Below are 20,090 nucleotides of genomic sequence, written 5' to 3'. Positions count from 1 at the left end.
TACAATAATTGGTTTAAGGACTTTTTTTTGGTGTGTTTTTTGTTTTGTTTTTGTTTTTTGTTTGTTTTAGTTTGGATTTTTTTTTTCTTTTTTTTCTCCCAAGGCATAGAGAAATAGTATTAAAGCTACCTCCTTCTTGCTGGCAGCTGAAGTAATCTTTTGTTGTTTCCAAACAAATACCAATTCTATGAGCATCGTAATTGACACTTTTCAGCCATAAATCAACTCTACTTTCCTAAAGTTAAATGACAGACAATGACATTCAGGTAGCACACTTGTTTGTAAAAGTTAAACTGAATACTCCTTAAACAATTTGTTCCAGAGGAAATTAAATGGAAAGTCTCAAGTACTTCTTCAGGAACAAACCTTTTCAGAATACCCCTTCTTGCCCTTACTAAAATGAAGTATCTGGAAGTGCTGGCTTGGTGGGTTTTTTTCAGTCTGTGTTTCTTTAATTTGCAAAACTTTAAAAGCAAAACCAACACAACAAAACAAAAAAGAAGGGGACCACGGCCCTGTGTAAGGAATTTAATTGTACTGGCAGAAGATGTGCTTTACTTAGTTGCACTTTGCTAATCCTTAAAAAGAAATCCATACATTCCCAGATGTCTATGGTTGCTAGCCTGAAAACCTGAATGTTAGTAAAGCATTTAATATTAATCCGTTTCAGCTTGTGTGTATATATATATATATGTATATGTATAAAAAACAGAGGAGGAAGTTGTTGATAATACTATGAGCAACCATTTGAAAAGGAAAATCCCCTTCAGCCCTTATTTAAGTAGAAAATCAATATTCAAGTAAAGAGTTGCTCTAAATGCTGTTCCTCCTGCATGACAAGCAGTATACTAGTAGCAAAAATGCTTTGGATGATACTTCCTTCTACTGGCTTAGTCATTTAGTTATTCTATCGTAATCATGGTAAATTACTTTCCATTGTATCATTTTCTGATGTTTGTATTATCCTTTTTCAAATAAATCTATTTTTTTTCATATTTTGAATACATACATTTCTGTACAACTGTTCCTATCTATTTTAAAATATTTTTTATCTTCCAACAGAATTATGATTTAAATGATGATACAGTGCTTAATGAGATAAAATTAGCAGATGCTGATCAGTACCAGGTACCTGATATGTGTGCAGAAGAGCTTGCTGTAATCCTTGGAATATGGTAAGTTAGTTTACAGTTATTAAAAAAAAAAAGCATCAGTCATTGTGATAATGAAATAATGAAGTGGTGTGTTGATGCGAGTTTCTTTTCCTTTCTTATGTAGTCTGGCTAAAATGCACAAAGATTTGCATTATATGTGATAGCATTTTCACTTATCTCAGAGTGAACATTAGTGTCCAGTTCAAAATTTCAGCAGTATTTCATTAATTGCTATGTTGTTCCTTTATCCTGGAAAAGCTTCTTGTTCTTTGTGCCTCAGATTAATCATGTTCAGAATGTAAAGTGGCGTTAGCTACTGTATGGTGATGACACTTTGGTACATTTTGGAAACATATTTCAAAGTCTGCAACAGTCAGCTTCCTATGAGGATCAACCATGTCTTTGAAGCAAAATGCTGCCCTGCTATTCACTGCAATGGGAATTCTTGTATAAATTCAGAGTTTCCATTAAAAGTTAGAAGCTATAGTACAAAATCCCCATGGTTTTGCACCAAAATGTTGGTTGGTTGGTTGGTTGGTTTGTTTTTCCTGGCTTTCAGAAATTATATGCTGCATGGGTTTTGGAAATGGCACAAAAAAGCAAAAAGCAACTTGAGATTTTGAGGGTCAAGAGCTCTCTGCTAATGAATATCCTAATTTTCTAATACAAAAATATTTTTAGTATGACATAGTGTTTATGTAGTTGATGACCATTAGCACACAATTTTTGTGTGTGATTTGTTTCAGAAGTGTTAGTCTGTCAAAATAAAAATGGTGACTTTGATGCAGTATTCATCATTCCTACCTCTCAAAGCACTTTTGTGGTCTGTGGGTTGCAGAATGATGGCATCTGCAGTACTGCTGGGGTATCTTGCTTGGGCCAGAAGAAGGCCAGGAGTCAATGAGCGAATCCTAGTTGCCAAGTGTCAGACCAGTGTTTCCTGTGCGGAGGCATGCAGATGTTATAAGATCTGTCTTTGGGATAGGGTGACAGCAGTAACAGGCCAGTGAAAGGCTAGTGAGATAATTCAATGGCATGTGCTAATAATCCAGCATTTGACAGTAGTTCCTTTGTGGTGTGAGACTTTTTGCCTGTTTTGTAGCACGTTATAATATTTCTCTCCTGCCTCTCCCCACTCACCAAAATTTTCAGTTATTTTTCCCCTTCTTGACCTATAAAGTGCAGTGGAAGTCATTAGAGGAGCTAAGATTGTTTCCTTTCATGTGCCCATTCCTCAGACTGTAGCTTTTTGAAGGGCCAGACTCTTGCTTGGCTATAGTTGAAGTCAATTGTGAAGCTGCATGTCTGTGGTTTCAGCTATGCCCTTTAACCATTCAGCCCACCCACTGTAATCAGGAATTCATTAGTGGAATATGTATTGTGGCTTTGTATTTTCTTTATTCCCCAAGTCTTAAACTTTCTTTTTAAAGCCACATCTAGATCCACTTTGAGGACAAAGGAGTAAACGGTCAGTTGACATATGTTCTTGACCCAGTCACTTTTAGTCTTTCATGCAGACCCAAGTCAAGGCAAAACCTTCCCCTTGCTGAGAAGCATTTCCATGCACACTTCATTTTTTAAGCCAAAATTGTCTTATATTCAGGTTATATCATCCTTGCTGCCTCCACCCTTCTGAAGGTTAATTTTAATTTAATTTGACCTTTTTCTTTTTTCTCTCTCTCTTTTTGTCTTTTGGTTTGGTGTGGGGGTTTTTTGTTTGTTTTTGTGGTTTTTTTGTGTTTTTGTTTTGTTTTTGTTTTTGTTTTTTTGTCTTTTTTGTGTGTGTGTGTGTGTTTATGTGGGTTTTTTGTTTGTTTTTTGTTTTTGTTGTTGTTGTTTGGTGGTTTTTTTTTTGTTTGTTTTTTGTTTTTAATTAATGAAAGGATAGAATTAGAATTTTACATTGGCTGGCTGCACAGTACGTTTCTTGACCACAGTATGTTGCTTCGAAACCACCGCTGTCGTGCTCTGAATAGTGCCTAGAAAACATCTTGACTGCCAGCTCTGTGTGTACATTACAATCAAAGTGATATGTGAGTTAGGCTTTACTCAAGGCAAGAAGCTCATTTAAGGAACTAAAACCAACCAACCAAAAAAAAAAAAAATCAGCATTTCTTCCCCATAGGAATGGTAAATGCCTTTCAGTGGGTGGGACAGTGTTAAGCAACTGAAACTATTTCAGTCATAGATGGAGACAAGATTTGATATCCAACCGTGTTGTGGAAATCTAATACCTCATATAATAATTAATAAGTTGGCTTTGGTATTCCTTTAGGTTTCCAAAGCAGTCCTCACTAGATTTTGTTTTAGGTCTAGCGTCACCTTAATAGTATCTGTTGTTGACTGGGGTTTTCAGCAGTGGATGTTATTTCTAATACAAATAAACTTTTAGAGACTTACCTGGTTTCTTGAAGAAAGGCAGCCTGCAGGTAAAGAAAAGGGGTAAATGTGAGCAATTTTTTTCCTATACATTTCACTGTGCTTGTTAGCACTTGTTTTACGGCATATGTCATAGAAATGTCCCTTAATTCAACTGAGATTTTTATAGCTAAATAATGCTAACTCAAAATCAGCGGCATGCAGAAATATTTGTGGATAGCAGAACAAACAGAAAATCGTTATAGCTTTTGGAAAACACTTAATTACAATTACATACTATGGAATTATCTAAATAGATGTAATGCTTCCTGCTGTGAAGTAAGTTTCATTTCAAGTAGGTTACAATGATCAGATGGCTAAACAAAGTACTATTACAGCATCAGTCCAAACACTTTAATGTCCTTCTCACCAATTACATTTTAAGAGGATATAAATATTTTTTCAAGTGTTGAAATATCTCATACCAGCTGTCTTTACAAAAGCCCAGGCAACATCTCATGGAGTATGCCAGCTAGCAAATAACATGCATCAGCCTGAATCAATTAGGTCTTTTGTTTGAACCTTTCTCTGTCACATTGATGTAAGGAAATAACAACTTATTTATCTGTAGTCCATTTATATAAAAAAGTAGCAATGTAAACTGTACCCAACCAGTTCTTTGTGGCATCTGTAATTTAAGGCAGTTTCCTTTAAAGTATTCAGCTATTTTGTTTCTTTTCTGCAATTTCCTTTTCTTGCAAATACTGAACAGTCTGCAGAACTAAGTCTAAAAGAAAATGTTTGCCTCTTATGATAATGAAACTGTAGCTACAACAAAGTGCTGGGACCACCCCAATCTACCTCACTTACCCAAAGGCTTCCTATTCCATCATATCCAGATTTTGTAGTATCTGTAAAGGAATAAAGTGTCCCGTGCTGTCTTCATGTTATCTCACTGCAGGACTAATGCAACCTAAAGGAGATATTAAAAGAAACTCCTTGGAGTACAGAAGCATCACTTAACTCGGACCTTTTTAATATTTTCTATGAAAATAACTAGTCATAATGGTATAAAATTTACTTTATAGTCTTGCCTTAAGACTGTGGCCAAAACTTTGTATGGAGCTTCGAACCAAAATTTCAGAGGCTGGTGGGAAAATATATTAAAGTTCCAATTAAAAAAAATTAGATCTTGCTATAGGAAATTTTAAGAAAGCAAAGAAAAATGTCCACTGACTGATTATTTCTTAATCTTTTGCAATTTCTCAAGGATCAGATCTGATGACAATAGTGTGTTATACTGGAGGTACCTCAGCTCAGCCAAAGACTATACACCAGTCTTCAGCTGCTAAGGAAAGCATCAGGAAGCCAGCTTTTATTATACAGTAATACATTGGATAATAAGAAATTATACGGTTTACACAGTGAGCTGTAGAAGCATACTTAAAACAGCTGCATAAGCACTAAGTAGCATTAGGGCTCAAGGATTTTTAACAGAATCAGCAAAGATGAGCTTTTGAATCAATTAAATAGAAAAAAAATCCGAATTACATGTTGACAATGGAAACATCACGGGAAACTTGTGTAGGTGAATCAGGAAAACAGCTAGCTACTTGAAATTTGAGAATCTGCTTGTCACGGAGGTACCCCGAGATTAGTTTAAGGGACAACAGGGTCCAAAACAACTTTTATTAAACCGGTGAGAAACAGGGTTTTAGCACTCCAAAGTAACTTAAATAAAGGTTCGGATATCAGTTGAGGAAAATTATGAAGGGGCAGCAACTAATACAACAGGCGGTCCACAGTGTGCATGCACGTGGCTTCACTCAAAACAATGCCGGAGCCGGCCCTGAGTCACGGAGAAGTACACACTTGCCGAAACACGGTGTGGGATTATTTTTAAAGAGATACACGTACTCGTAGTGAGTACGGGAAGTGTACACTCGCGATTCTGCGAGGGTAAATTTATAATACACTCGCAGTCCTGCGAGGGTTAATTTACTTACACGTGCAAGTGTGCACGGAATATTACACGTGCTTATGTGGAAGCACGGGAGGAAAATACACTCACGATTGCGCGAGGAAATAATTTATACACGTGCTCATATTGAGCACGGAAAGTTACGCGTGCAAATGTGCACGGAAAGTACACGTGCTTGTATTAAGCACGGAAAGTACGCGTGCAAATGTTCACGGAAAGTTGCACATGCATATGTGCACAGAAGGATCGCACCCACGATTGCGCGAGGAAATAATTTATACACGTGCTCGTATTGGGCACGGAAAGTACGCGTGCAAATGTGCACGGAAAGCATAAATATACTCGCGATTCTGCGAGAAGTTTTACTCACAGCCGTGGCGGCAAGGCAAGCGGAGTCTCCATCCCGGGAGGGCGGCTCTCGGCGGCAGCATCTTGCTCGTGCTCCGAGAGACCCGTGAATAGGCGGAGTCTCGACGAGAATCCCGTTTTTATATTGGCTGATCAGATCTGACTGTAGGCATTCTAGAAGCTGCACTGGCTGTGGGTGCCCCTGAAGCCTCCAAACATCCCCCACACTGGCCGCAGGTGCCCAGCGGCTCAGTGGCGCCTCGGCACTCCCTTCTCCTAATGGCCCTGGCCAGGGTGCTCTGGGGCCAAACAAAAGAAGCGGTTAGCCTCAAGTAGCAGAGAGAAAGGGAGATGTGCCTACTCCTTCCGTACTGAAGGAGGGGGAGAGAGGGGGGTTTGCATTCTGCCACGCTGCTATTAGCTGCCTGTTTTTTCTCTAGTCAATGGAGAAATCAGCACCTGCAGGGTGTGATTTATTTCACTTCAGACACTTATTTTACGATGGACTGAATCACTCCCTACATTAATCTGTATTTTTGCATAAACTCTGAAGGAAGCATAGACAACTAGATTAAAGGTCTAAATTTTACATGGTTAAAGTTAGGTAAGATGGATTGTGTGCTTATTAAGATTATAGGTATGATTGCAGCCTTCTTTGCACTTCATAGCGAAGTCATGCTATATAGCTTGTGTCAGAAGGACAGGGCAATGGCAGGTAAAAAACTGTTATTATTTTTTATTAGAGAGAGTGTTCTCTCTACTAAGCTACTGAGATGAAAAAGGTTATGTTACACTGACTGTGGAAGGCCAGAGCTTATACATGTTGTCCTATGAATGTAAAAGGTATGAAATAAAATCTTGGACAGCATTAAGTGTGATGAAGAATTTTCAGTTAAATACTTTTGGCACTCTGGCCCATCTTTACAAACATATGATGTAAGTGTAAATTATTATTATTATTTTTTTGAAACAAACCAATTACAGGTGCCAGACAGTATAATGATCTCACCATGGTCAGTTTATGGCTGTTTAAAGTAAATGCTGCATCATATTTTGCTGTGCACCAGGACGTACAGCTGTGTGGAGAGATTCCATGGGGGAGATGAACTTCTTGTCTTGCTGTTCTGAATACTCACATAAAACACATGAGTCACTTGAAATACCTTTGTGAAACTTTGAAAATACTTGTAAAGTGATCAGTTTGTTGGGTTTGGTTTGGCTCTTTTTCATTCACAAAATTAACATGGCTGATAAAAGTGCATAGAAATGCAGCAAATACACATAAAATTGCATATGTGGAAAGTCTGACCTATCTAGTCATCATCTATTTCATGCTAGTTAACTGTAGTTTTAATTAGTTACCAGAGGAACCTGGATTCACATTGTCTGAACTTGCAGAGAGGTAATGTAAGCAAACAAAAACTCTGCAGTTGTCTTCATCCACCTGACTTTATTCTTTCTCTTTCAGAGTAGCTGTGAGCAGATACCTGAGGGTGAATAACAACAGGGAAGCACATGTTGCGCCCTTCTCCCAAAACCTTCCCAGCCTCTAAACAGTGATTTCCTGAGCCTAATCTGGGTTGTTGGCACGGCAGCCCTCAATGGATGTCTCAAATATTTGTTGTCTTCCACTAAGCCCACGTAAATTTCTGACCTTGGTACCATCCTTTGGCAAAGGCATCTTTATACATACTTTGTACCTGCTGTTCAAAAAAAAAAATGCTCCTCCAGGTAGTTTGTTAAACTGTAGCTTCAATTAGTGATTTAACTCACTTATTTCCTAACAATTTGGAAAACCTCTGCAGTGTTCCTCTTTGGTTAGTCCTAGCACAATAAGACATTCCATTTGTAGAAGATGTTATATAACGCATAAAACATTATTATTCATCATCATAGAACAACAATCAAATCTGTCTGTTTCTGAAATTCTTCCAATACTGACTTACTGCTTTTGAAATGAAACGTCCAGAACAGAACATACTATTCATGGGTGGACAAACAAAGGCTTTATGTCCTATTTTATGTAGGCTTTATGTTACTGATTTGTATGTTTTATGTAGTATATCCTAGTATGCTATGCTCTATTACTTTCCTAATTAATTGCTCACATTTTTATTCACCTTTTTAACAGCTGCCTAGTATGGAGCTAGTGTTTTCATGCACCTGCAGTACTAAAGAGTTGCTCCTGAATAGAAATGGTCAAATTGGAGCCTATCACTTTTTGTGAAGCTGAAACTGTGTTTGCTGTTGTGCGATGCTTGGCATTTTTATGTTACTACCCTTTTACTCTGTCCTGTAAGTTATTTCTGCAGCTCCTTATTGTTTATTCACATCCTTACTTCAAAGAATGTCATATCATTTGTGAGTTTTCTCACTTCACTATACATTTTTCTGTTCTAGTTTTTTTTTTATTAATATTATAGCACATGGACTACAGCACACAACCTATACAGGATTACAGTGCTGACCTTCTCCATTGGGATGACTGACTATTTGTCTCGTATGTTTTCCTATCTTTTAATCCCACCAAGAGGTTCCCTCTTCTCTCATGAATGCTCCATTTCTTTGAAAGCCCTTCCTGGTGAGGGACTTCTTAAAAAAAATCTTAGATCTAAGCTGATTTCAGCAACCAGCTTGTGTATATCCTCATGCTGGTTAAACCTTCCAAAAGGCCCCAATAGGTTTGTAATGCAGGATTTATTTTTTTTTTTTTACAGAAGCCCGGCTGACTCTCCCCACACATGTTGCATTTGCTCAGGTGTCTCTAGTCCTTCTGTTCATTTATACAGTCTCTCCTTACTCACCTGCAACATATTATGTGCTTACAAGCCAGTAGTTACACTGATTGCCTGACATCAGTTTTAAAGCCTGGCATAAGTTTTGTTGCTCTCTTATTTTCAGGCACTGAGGCACTTTTACATGAGGACTTGCACACTGCTTTTAGTGTCTCCCAAAACTCACTTTCAACTTTTTGTCTGAATAGTATTTGGTCCTCTTAACTTCTTAGCATCCAGCCTCTTAGCATGTAACCTCTTTTGTGGCTTTTTGATTTCAAAAGGATTATTCTGTCCTGTAATTCTCTCGCTTACCCAAAAAGGTTCGCTGGTGGGAATTTTATTATGTTCTTCTGCAATGAATGCTAGTACAATTAATTCATAAAGCTTCCCTGCAATGGCTTTTATAGTAGGGCTATTACATAGTTTTGTGGATTCTCACTATTTTTGTCCATGCTGTATTTAGCACTGCTTTTGATGATCTTGGTTAGTTGCTCTGTAAACACTTTTTGGATGCATTAATGATACCTTTTAGAGATATTTCATTTTTATTTAATATTCCAGAGATTTTGATCCTTTCTGTATTCTGGATTTTAGTACAACTTCAGCTATTTTAAGGACACTATTTCATTTTTCATAGCTTTCTTTAACATTTGTTAACTTTCTAAGTCAGTTCTTAAAACAGAAATATTTAGTCATAATCCAAAAAGGGATACTTTAGAGTGATTGCTATTAATTCCACTTTTACAAAGATTATAGCTAATTAAGTCCCAAATTATATAGCTAATTAGTTAAACTGGATACCTTATCCATTAGGCTGCAAGTGTAGATTTGATTAATCAGATTAAAGAATTGGTTATAAGTCATAAGCTATTGGCTTTTGCTGATTTACTAGAAAACACTTTTTTTCTCCTCTGGAGTAGATCTTACTCTAAGTTTGTGTTTTATCTGTCATAAGAATGTCTATTTGTTTTCTCTCCTTCTTCTATTTCATTCAACTCCCAAAGACTGGATTGAAGACCAGACAGAAGGAGCTTTGCAAAGCTGAATGATGCAGTGATTAGTGACTTTATAATGTTATGAAAAGATGCTTGATTCATAGATCTTACAGCAACAGATCTGAAATTGTGCTCTGATTTCAGCTCCTGAAGTTCTCTGGGGTGAACTGCTTAAACTATCCTTGAAATCAGAGCACATACAGGGCATAGAAGTAAAATATTCATAAAGTACTCTGACGAGAGCTAGCACAGCCATTGAAGAAATGCTTAAAACCAAGCTACAATTCTGCTCTAGATTCAGATTTAAAATATAGCTTTAAATTTGATTTGATTCAGTATTGAAAATCAAATGATGGTTCTTTATTTCTGACTGCTCCTAGGTCTAGGCCTTCTTCTGCATATACCGTACTCCTGATTGTCATGATAAAAGTTTTCCAGAGTGTCTTCTAGGTTTCTGCAAGTTTGAGAAAATGTGTTCTGCATAGTAGTATTCTAAAGATTAAATCAACATTGTTTTATTTTATTTTATTTTTCTTTACAGTGTAGACTTCCAAAAGAACAATCCAATACACAAATTAACCGAAGAAGAACTTCTGGCTTTTACTTCAGTAAGTAACTTATCTGGATTTAGTAAACGTGTTTTCATTGAATGTTTAGATTAAGTAGCAAGCAATAAACTGTTAATCACATTAATAATGAAACTGTTTGTAAACCAGATTTGGTTTAGCACTCAGTCATTTCATTATCTTCTTATTTCAAGAAATTAAAGGGATGTTGACATTTAACCCAGTTTTGCAGCATCATCATGGAGGATAAGCTTGACATCTAAAAATTTAATTTCACCTCAAAATATGCACAAAACATTTTTTTATTTTGCCTGTTTTAGTTTTTATTAACTACATAAATTAGAATGTAGTATTAAATAAAGCATTTTTACTCCTCCAATGGTACTAGTGTTGAAAGTGCTCTTCTTTGAACAGTGTTTAAGTGAAGTTCAAAAGGAATTTCAGCTTTTTTCTGACAGATTTATTCAGCCTATGTATCAGATGTTCTCATTAGACATGTTTCTTCCCAGTTCAATGGCTGATGTGCTGTAGAACAATTCCGTAACTTCCAAAGAAGCCTGGAAAATTCTAACTCTGTATTTTTTCGCTGCAATATTTTACTGAAGATAAAACACAATTTGCTTCCTTCCTCTATCTTTTCTGGTTTTGTGTGTTTTTCAACAATAGTCTGTGGGGTGGGTGAGTGGAGGACGAAGGCCAGGGATTTTGTTGCTATTTTGGCTTACTTTCCACAATATTAGAGTTCACCTTTGGTGCAGTAAAGGGAGCTTGCTCTCCTACCCATGCCTTGTAGTCTGAGACCCTTTTGTGTTGTAGAGCATCTGAAAAAGTAAGTTCTTAAGAGTTTGCAAATAGGATCTCAGCAAAAATCCCTTTGATGTCAGTTCAGATAAAATTTTATCACCAACACTTGCAGTTTTGTGAAAGGACTATGGACAGTAATCTAAGGTTAACTATGGTAATGTTTTGCTTTCGTTTGTTGTTTGTTATTGGTTGGGGCGGGTGTTTGTTTTTGTGGTTGTTGAGGTTTTTTTGGTGGTAAAAGGAAGTTCAATCTGTAAAAAAAGAAAATCCTAATCTTTTTACTAGATACATAAATATAAAATAGGTTGGTTTTAAAGTAATCTTTGCTTAGGTCCCTATGCTAAAATAGTACACGTAAGATCTGTACAAGGCAGCTGAGTGAATCACTGCAGAACAGTTTAACAGTTTGGTTTATGTAGGTTTTCTATTTGTTACTATGATGAACATAGGGCTTTCTCATAATATACTCATAGTTTCTGAAGTATTTTGTTTTGAACTGCAGTATTGTTTGTTTAAAAGGTGGAAATAGAGAGCAGGAAAAAATTGAAATGTAGAAAACATGCGACTGTCCACTCTCGCTTTGTAGTAAGTGAAGTACCCAATAAGGGTATTCAAGAATGGTGACCATTAAAGGAGAGGAAAAAACTTACAGAAAGAATAAATATGTATAAACTAAGGAAATGCATACATAGAAACGGCTGTGGGAATGAAAAAAGCTGCTAAACTGAGTACTGCAAAGTTGGGGTTTTTTTAATGGTGAAAGTGTTACAGTATATTTTTTTTCCCAAAATAATGTTAATGCAAATGTATGAAATTTCAAGCTACGCAGATAACTTTGTATAAACAAGTGCTGCCATTTTTGTTGTTAAAACCTGCTTCAGTTTTCCCACTACCCACTATTGTCCACATAATTCTTGGGTAGAAATGCAACCATTGTGTAGCTGAATTTTGAAATAACTTCTCCATATATTCTATCCTTTGAATATTAAATGGAGTGTTACTGTGATAACAGAACATCTTTAACAAGATTGGCCTTACTCCTGTAGTGATGTATTTTCCAGAATAATGACCCAGGAGTGGGGTATAGTTTTAGCACTTGAGTTTTCAAACATTTAAACACACTTTGGGTTTTAGAGCAGAGGAAGTGGCACATATACTAGGCAAGAAAGATAATCAGCTTTACTGTCGTCTTTTATCTGATGTTGCTTGACAGATCATTTTACCTATTCTCTGACATGTAAGAGGTCTGTTGGGTGAATTCTTCATAATGATGAGAAAATTAAGCTGAATTTTTCTGCCATCTACTGGCCGATTCCTCAAAACTCACAGGAGAGCTGATGAACTTGCTCCTTAAATATTTATCACCTTGACTGTGAGGAGCTTATGTGTTTATTTCTCTTTTTATAGAGCTTCTGCATTAGCTACAGCATGTTTCACCCTTGTAAGATCAGCAGCCACTCCCTGGGTGGATCTCCAGAGAAAGACAGCTGAAAGATACCTGTAGGCTTCCCTATCGCTTTGAGTAGCAAAAAAGAATAAACAAACAGGAAGGTAGATCTCACTAGTAGAGCAGAACTCAGTGGACAGCAGTGACTCAATGAAGTAGCTGGTAGCCTAAAAATTAGAGGAAATAATATATTTCAGTATCAGAATAGTGTTCTTTTAAACTTTTGCGTATTATTTCCAAGTTAACTAGATGTAGGGACATGATTCAATCTTACCATTATTTTCTCTTTTGATCCTGACCTATGCTCCCAAGACACAAACAAGAACAAGTATTTGTGGCATTACCATCCCAAATCTGTCCCGGTAACTGAAAACAGGAATTGGATATTAGCTTACATAAGTTCTTTCCAATAGAGGCATATTTTGTAGAGTTTGCACCTGAGCCTCAGATTGCGGTTAGTCACTGCAGAACTTCATGATAAAATCTCTGAGCTCTTCTGCATCTTAGCTCTGAGTCACCAAGGCAAGCAGATCTGTCGCTGTGCTCCCTGGCAGTAGGGATGTTCTGTATGGATGTTAACACAGCCTTGGTCCTTACAGTGTCTGCCAGCTAAGTGGCACTGCAAATGTTATCACTTGTATTTGAGGTGCTTACCAAGCTTTGGTACTACTTAGTGAAACAGGCAAATGTGCTCTATATCAATGCTGCTCTAGTAATTTCTTTAGCATCACTTAAACTGCTCTGTGTGTGTGTGTGTGTGAGCAGGCATCTTTTCAGCCTACATGTGGATTCCTAAATCTGCAGGCTGGTTAGATGGTTGTCATGCATTCATCTGATATCTGCTGAAATTTATGTTTCCTGAAGAAAGGGGAGGAGGAAGGGCAGGCACTGATCTCTTTTCTTTAGTGACCAGTGACAGAACCCGAGGGAATGGCAGGAAGATGTGCCAGGGGAGGTTTAGGTTGGACATTAGGAAAAGGTTCTTCCCCCAGAGGGTGCTGGAGCACTGGAACAGGCTCCCCAGGGAGGTGTCACGGCCCCAAGCCTGACAGTGTTCAAGAAGAGACTGGACAAGCCCTCAGACACAGGGTGTGAACTGTGGGGTTGTCCTGTGCAGGGACAGGAGTTGGACTTGATGATCCTTGTGGGTCCCTTACAGCTCAGGACATTCTATGATTTCAAGATATCTACAGAAACTAGAGAAACTGTAAGGCTTTTAAAATCAGTGAATTATCAAGAGATCCTCTTGCTTTGGATACTGCAAAACAAATGCATGTGACCTGCAGTTTCTCTTACGCAGAGAGAATTAAGGTCCAGCTGATATGAGAAAGGAAGATCAAAATAAAATCAAGTAGATGATGTGGTCCTGCCTTATCCTAGGTGTAGTTTGGCAAACAGGCATTCTAAACTCCCTTTTGTATCTGCAGAAGTTGAAAATGACTAGATTTGTAAGAGAGAGATATATATTTTAAACAACATAGCTTACAGTCCTAAAAATAACACTATTAAGTCACTATTAGTCACTGCTTGTTGATTGCAGTCAAATACAATAGGATTGCTGCTTTTCATTTACTTCAAGTCACTTCGGCATAGTTGCCATTGTCCTAAAAGTGCAAACTTTTAAAACTAAGAATTACTTTAAATATTGCTCATTTTTGAAGCAAGGCGTGAAGGCGTATCAACTCCTTTGTACCTGTGTCTGTAGTCTCCTTGTCTGGGAAGGCTCCTCTTGGTACAGTAACATGGACTTCAGTGCTTGAGGTGTTCTAGTCAAATCTGTTCACCTATCATCAGCAAATGGAGTACAGTATCAGAGTACATTAAGCTATTAATCTATAGCTGAAATTAGATCTATTTTCTTTTTGTTCTGCCTATAAATTGTTGATTTGATATCTTTACATGAGAAGTAATGTAGCTCACATGCACTTAAGAATAAATACAAAATTAAACATTTGAATTTAAGGGGACTTAAATATTTTTTTTCACATTTAATGGTTTAGGGGGGAAATTATAATGTTTTAAACTATTATGGAGCATTTGAATTCATAAGAAAGCTAAAATCTTATTTAGAAATCAAATATCACAAGATGCTTCAGAAACGCAGTTATGCATTTGATATTTGAGAGACTTTCTGATTTAGCTGAGTATGGCATTTAAAAGCCATTTTCCAGAGAGGAAGAGGACAGTAAGCCAGTAGTGAAACCCAGTGCTTCTCTTTTAGAACTATTGGTTTCTTATAATAAACTTTTTTTCCCCAGAGCTTTCTGTATAGGAAGTATATGATGCAAGAAACCAAAGAACTAACTCAGTGCTGCTTTCCGATGGAGGTTTTGTAGTTTCTTTTACTCCCAGATCCCGAAGATAGTTTTTGCTTCCTTATCCTATCTTTAATTTCAATGGATTTTTTTAATGTAAAGATACAAATGTGAAGTCTGCTGGGCTGTATGTTGGGGAGTAGTTTTTCCCTATAAGTTTACAAGTACATCACTGATCTCTGTATATCAGTGGCCCAAATACTTTTGTAGAAAAAAAAACTTTTTCATAAATGAGTAAAAGTAAAATCTTAACTTGTATTAAATATTTGCTGTCTGCATTATTTTGAATAGGTAATGCGGTTAAGACAATATACCAAAGAGGAGGTTAAGTGAACAACACTTATATATAAGTGTACATGATATTTCAGTATACTTTTAAAAATAATTTTTTAAAAATTACATTTAAAGCTTGGTAAAAGATGGCCATCATGTGAACATAAGCTCTAGAACAGGAAACATAAAAGCATTTCTGAAATGTGAAAGAGTTCCGGGAGCATATGAAAGCTCCATGTAACAACTGGTAAATCTTCCTTTATGTTTCAACGTTAAGATTATGCAGTTCTTGTAGGGAAATAGGGGAAAGATTAAATACTGGATGGTGTTGCATTTTTCTTTTTCAAAACATGAAAATGTTTTTAACAACACTAATAAGATTAGACCGTATAATACAAGTTCTTACAGCTTTATAGAAAGTCTATACTGTAGCTTATAGTTTACATACTGGGGAGGCAATTCAGTGTTTCATAGTCTGATATGATACTCCAAGAGGACATCCAGGATCAAGGAGCTGCAGCTGGTCCTTAGTGTTACCCCTTCCATCTGTCTTAGCCCTCACTTTGTCCAGGAGAAATGGGCTTTGTGGTAAATGTGATGGGCGCTTAGCTCAGTGGGGGAGAATATTCCTTTTTTTCCCTTATTAGTGCATTATAATCAAGGGATTTTGAGTGGTAGGAACAGTGTTAACCTGAGTTACAGTTGATCTTTCTCCTCAGTAGTGAAAAGAAGTCTCTGGCTTTGTGCTTGACACGTCTTATCCCCATATTTGTATCCTTTGGAATCCGTAGAAGATGAGAGCGGAAAGAGAAGGGACCATGGAAAATTTAGTTTCATTGGTTTGTTATATTCCTGAAACTTCTATCCTTTATGGGGGATTAGAGCAGCTCGTTTCTTTATTAAACCAGAAGCTCTGACAGGTCTTCTGTCTATCAACACTTTGAATAGGTGAGGATATCTATCTTAAAGAGGAAAAAAGAGTAATAGCTTTTATTTTGCTCAGAGTACAAAACTTTAAAATTATTCACCATCTTCCAACAAAAATACCTGATCATTCTGAATTTGTTCCAATAATGCCATGAAGGATACTAAGGTCAGATCAAGGACTTGGAGAATGTGGAGGGAGTCGGTCAAAATCCAAGGAATACTGTGTATTCCAAAGATGGACCAGATAGGAAGCCTTCATGTCCTTTGTTTTTTCCACTGTGTTGAGCTACTGATTCCAGAGACTGTTTTTACTATGGAATTTGAGAATGGTTGTACAGCATTTTTTTTCATCAGAGGGGGGCATTTGTTGAGTGTAATAGAAACTGATGTTGTATGGTAACTGAAAATCACAGCAAAATATTATAGTGCACGTTTTATTGAGTGTGTGTATATGCATATATGAATATTTTTTCTGCTTTTCACTGTAGGAAGGGGGCCTTGGGAGGAGGGAGTTGGAGGCTGGAAATGGAAATGCTTTGTTTTTCTCGTCTTTTCTATGGCATTTGTGATATTAATGTCAAACTAGGGAGCAATCAAATCATAGCATATGATATTTTTAACATTAAGCCTTTCTATCAAAATCTCTATAAAACCAACATGCCAGTTTGGTTTCTAAAGAGAACTTGTTTATATAGCTTAAATAAAAGCAGCACATTTTTCTCTGCTGAGAAAATGGCTGCAGTTTTCTTTATGTTTTATAACCAGCAAGAGTATTGAAAAGCTCATTAAGAGTGCCATGTGTCTCTGCTGCTTTAACTTTCATGGCTTTATAAAAAGTCTCTTTCAGTTCTTTTCTAAGCTGTGTTGCCCATGTTGAATAGCCTCTGTTGGTTACGAGATTATAACACTGCAAAGACTTTGTCTCAGCAAAGTCCTGCTAACACTAGTAAGACTAAGTGGATGAATTCAAAGCTATTCTGTTCTTTCTTTTTTTCTTCTAAGCACTTTTATTCAAAAGTCTGAATCATTTTCTAGGAATGTCAGGATCTAAACACTTGCTGCTAATTTAATGCATGTATGCTCCCTGGCCCACCACACATTACTGAGAAATCAGATTGAGTACAGCAAAAGGGAAACTGCCTCTTTCTAGACTCAACTAGATTTCTTGGAAGCTTATTCACAAAGTGTCTGGTACTTATGTTTACAATGTATTGTGGATAGGAAATGAACCTAGTGTTGTCAGTTATTTTTGCTGCTGTTTTATGCGTTTCTATGTTTTAGGGTAAAGTAACTGGGTGCTGTAGTACATGTGTTGCAGGGCAAGGGGGAAGCTTGCATTCCATTCCAAAAATGGGATTAAGTAACAGTCTATTTGAAGTTGTTTTATTTTACAAAATATCATATTTCAACATAATTGACAGTTTTATCCCTTTCAACTTTGTTCTCCTCTGTGGTCTACATTCTTCCCTGAGTCCATGGGATCTACAGCTTTGCTTGCATCATATCTTACAGGAGATGATTCCTGATTTATTGTGCGCCTTTCTGAGCAGGAAGGAATTTGGGATAGCCTTTCCTAGTCTGCTTTTTCATATAATCTGTACAGAGTTACTCAAGCAATTGATTTTAGTGGTCTCACTGAAACCGCAGTGGTAAGAGAACATGAAAATCATATTTAAATATTAATAGATTATTTGCTCATCTAAGGGTTTGAGAAGTTAAGCAGGCAAATTTGATGACAGTTAGTAACATTTTTTCCCACAGCAGCCTTTCTTCTCCCCCTCCTCCTTCCTCTTTATCTATCAGCAGCTCACTTATTTTTTTCTAGCAACCTCTCTGACAGCCAGTTGACATGTCACAGGCTTCCCTTCCCCCTCTTCTGTCCTTCACCAGTTATAACTATTATAATTTACTTCAGCAAGAAAGATTTCATGGCAAAAAGAGGATGAAATTAAACCCCCTATTCAACAAAATGCTGAGCTATCGTGAAGGAAGTACGGCATTTTCACTACTCTGTGTAGTGCTTAATATTCCCTTTTTGAAAATATTTCAATGATCAGCTTAATTCGTATGTTATCAGTACTAGCAGTCACTTTTTTTTTAGTCATTTATATTCTACTGATAGGCCTGTTTGGCTGAAGAGAGGACAGATGAACTAAACAAGGGGGAAATCCAAGTCTCCCTTTTTTTCAAAGTAAACTTACATTTTTGTTCTTTTACCATGAGTGAGGAGGAATTATTCATAAAGTTTACTTAGCTGTCCTGATGTCTTGCCCTCATCCCCTCTGCCTAGTTTTAGTATTGTCCCTTCATTTGTTTTTTTTGTGTTTTTTTTTGTTTGTTTGTTTTTTTCCTAACACAACATTTATAATAGCGGTCTAGTCTTGCTTGTTCCGTAGCATCTGCAAAAAATGAAGGTGGTTGAATTCTTGTTTGCTGGTCAACTTGCCATTGTCTCTATGCAACTGAGTTTAATTTCCTCTGATTGTATCATGTCTGTAGTTTGAACTGGAAGTAGAAGATTTCTCATATCAGCACCCCTGACATTCTTTCTGGTCTATATTAAAGATGAACTATTAGAAAAGTAACACACACACACACACACACACACACACACATATATATATATATTTTTTTAATGTATTAAGCAATTTACAAGTTAGAATATGACCCTTATGAATACTAATTTCCAGTTGTGTGAATGCATGAGTAGGAAAGGTTCATAGTCTGTTTATGAAGGTTAGATCATTGCATCAGGAAACAGAAACAATGCCAGCTCATTTAGTGGACTATTCATGCAATGTACATCATAAATGAGTCTTGTGATTACAGGGAGAAAATTCAGACTTTTTTTTCCTATGTATAATTTATATGCTTAGCATATATGATAACATGGTGTGGCATAAATACTTTCGACATGTTTGGATTGGCTGCATTAATCAGGGCAAGTAGAACTGTTAGTTATGAAGACTATTTAAAAAAATGCCAATAAAACATTTAAAAGCATCATGTTGTATTTGTTTCAATTTGCAAAAATGTTTTAAAAGTATTAAAACTATTTAATGTTCTATATGTGAAGCTGAGATTTGAGGCCTTTTCTGAACTGAAATAAAAATCATGACACTAGGTATTAGTTGGTGTACTTTGACGTATTTGAGAAGATTTTACTGGGTTGTCTATATTTTACTTAAGCATGTCTTGTATTAATTAAATTGGAGCCTGGACTTTTTTATTGAAAGAATTCATGTTTTGTGTCAGCTAGATTTTTCTTTAGTACATTTGTCAGAATATATTGGCCAACACATCCTACAATTATTCTATCTAGTCTAGACAAAAGATGAGAGAGAAAATAGCTTTTACAGATTTGTATAAATAGAATGTGAAAGATTTTCCTTTGCTGAGATATCGGATTTTAAAATTACAACACTTGGCGAGGAAGAGCATGTGCGTTTACATTCCCCTAAATTAGTATTGTATCTGTTTTGGTTTTTATAGTTGGCTAAAACTGAGTAGGTTTTCTTTGTTTTTTAGTTTAATATATGTCAGTGAAACCCTTTCAGTTTTACAGGAAGGAGATATATTTAGAAAGTTGTTTTTATTTTGTTTTCAAGATCTTGTATTGTTTGAAGCTGTTTAGTAGATTAGTAGTAAGATTCAGAAATCAAACAGGTCATTTAGTTGCTGGAATAAGGCCGTATTTCTCATCCTACAGCTTATTGTGTAAGAACTGCAGTGCATTTATCTGTATATTCTGTATCTTTCCCATATCTAATAGTAGGCAAACATTTATTTATGTGTGTGTTAAATCTCTGACAGAGCTGTGAAAATGTGGAGCTTGGTGGTGCATAACTAAAAGGAAAGGAAAATATCTTGTAGTTTCTTCAGGCTATGTATAAGGAAGACATTTTTTTATGATGTGAGTGGTGGAACACTGGAGCAGGTTTCCCAGAGAGGTGGTAGATGCCCCAACCCTGGAGACAGTCAAGGCCAGGCTGGACGGGGCTCTGAGCAGCCTAATCTAGTTGAAGATGTCCCTGCTCATGGCAGGGTAGTTGGACTAGGTGACCTTTGAAGGTGACCCAAACTGTTCTATGATTCTTCATCCTATTTTCACAGTTATTTTAATAACTGCTGTTGTTTATCTGCAC

At 36.6% G+C, this 20,090-nt stretch overlaps 1 protein-coding gene across 1 annotated transcript in view; it reads left to right on the top strand.

Annotated features, from left to right (window-relative positions):
• The window catches only part of TTC27 (tetratricopeptide repeat domain 27), a 125,116-nt gene that overhangs the window by 31,520 nt on the left and 73,506 nt on the right, over positions 1 to 20,090 (top strand). The window contains exons 8-9 of the mRNA XM_082049408.1: positions 1,063 to 1,175; positions 10,155 to 10,221. Of these exons, the coding sequence (XP_081905534.1) occupies positions 1,063 to 1,175; positions 10,155 to 10,221 (180 nt within the window). The remainder of the gene's footprint in view (positions 1 to 1,062; positions 1,176 to 10,154; positions 10,222 to 20,090) is intronic.

The sequence above is a fragment of the Streptopelia decaocto genome, assembly GCF_964273445.1.
Source record: "Streptopelia decaocto genome assembly, chromosome: 3".
Classification (NCBI taxonomy): Eukaryota; Metazoa; Chordata; class Aves; order Columbiformes; family Columbidae; genus Streptopelia; species Streptopelia decaocto.
The sequence above is the reverse complement of the archived record's forward strand: the minus strand, read 5'-3'. Positions and strand labels throughout refer to the sequence as shown.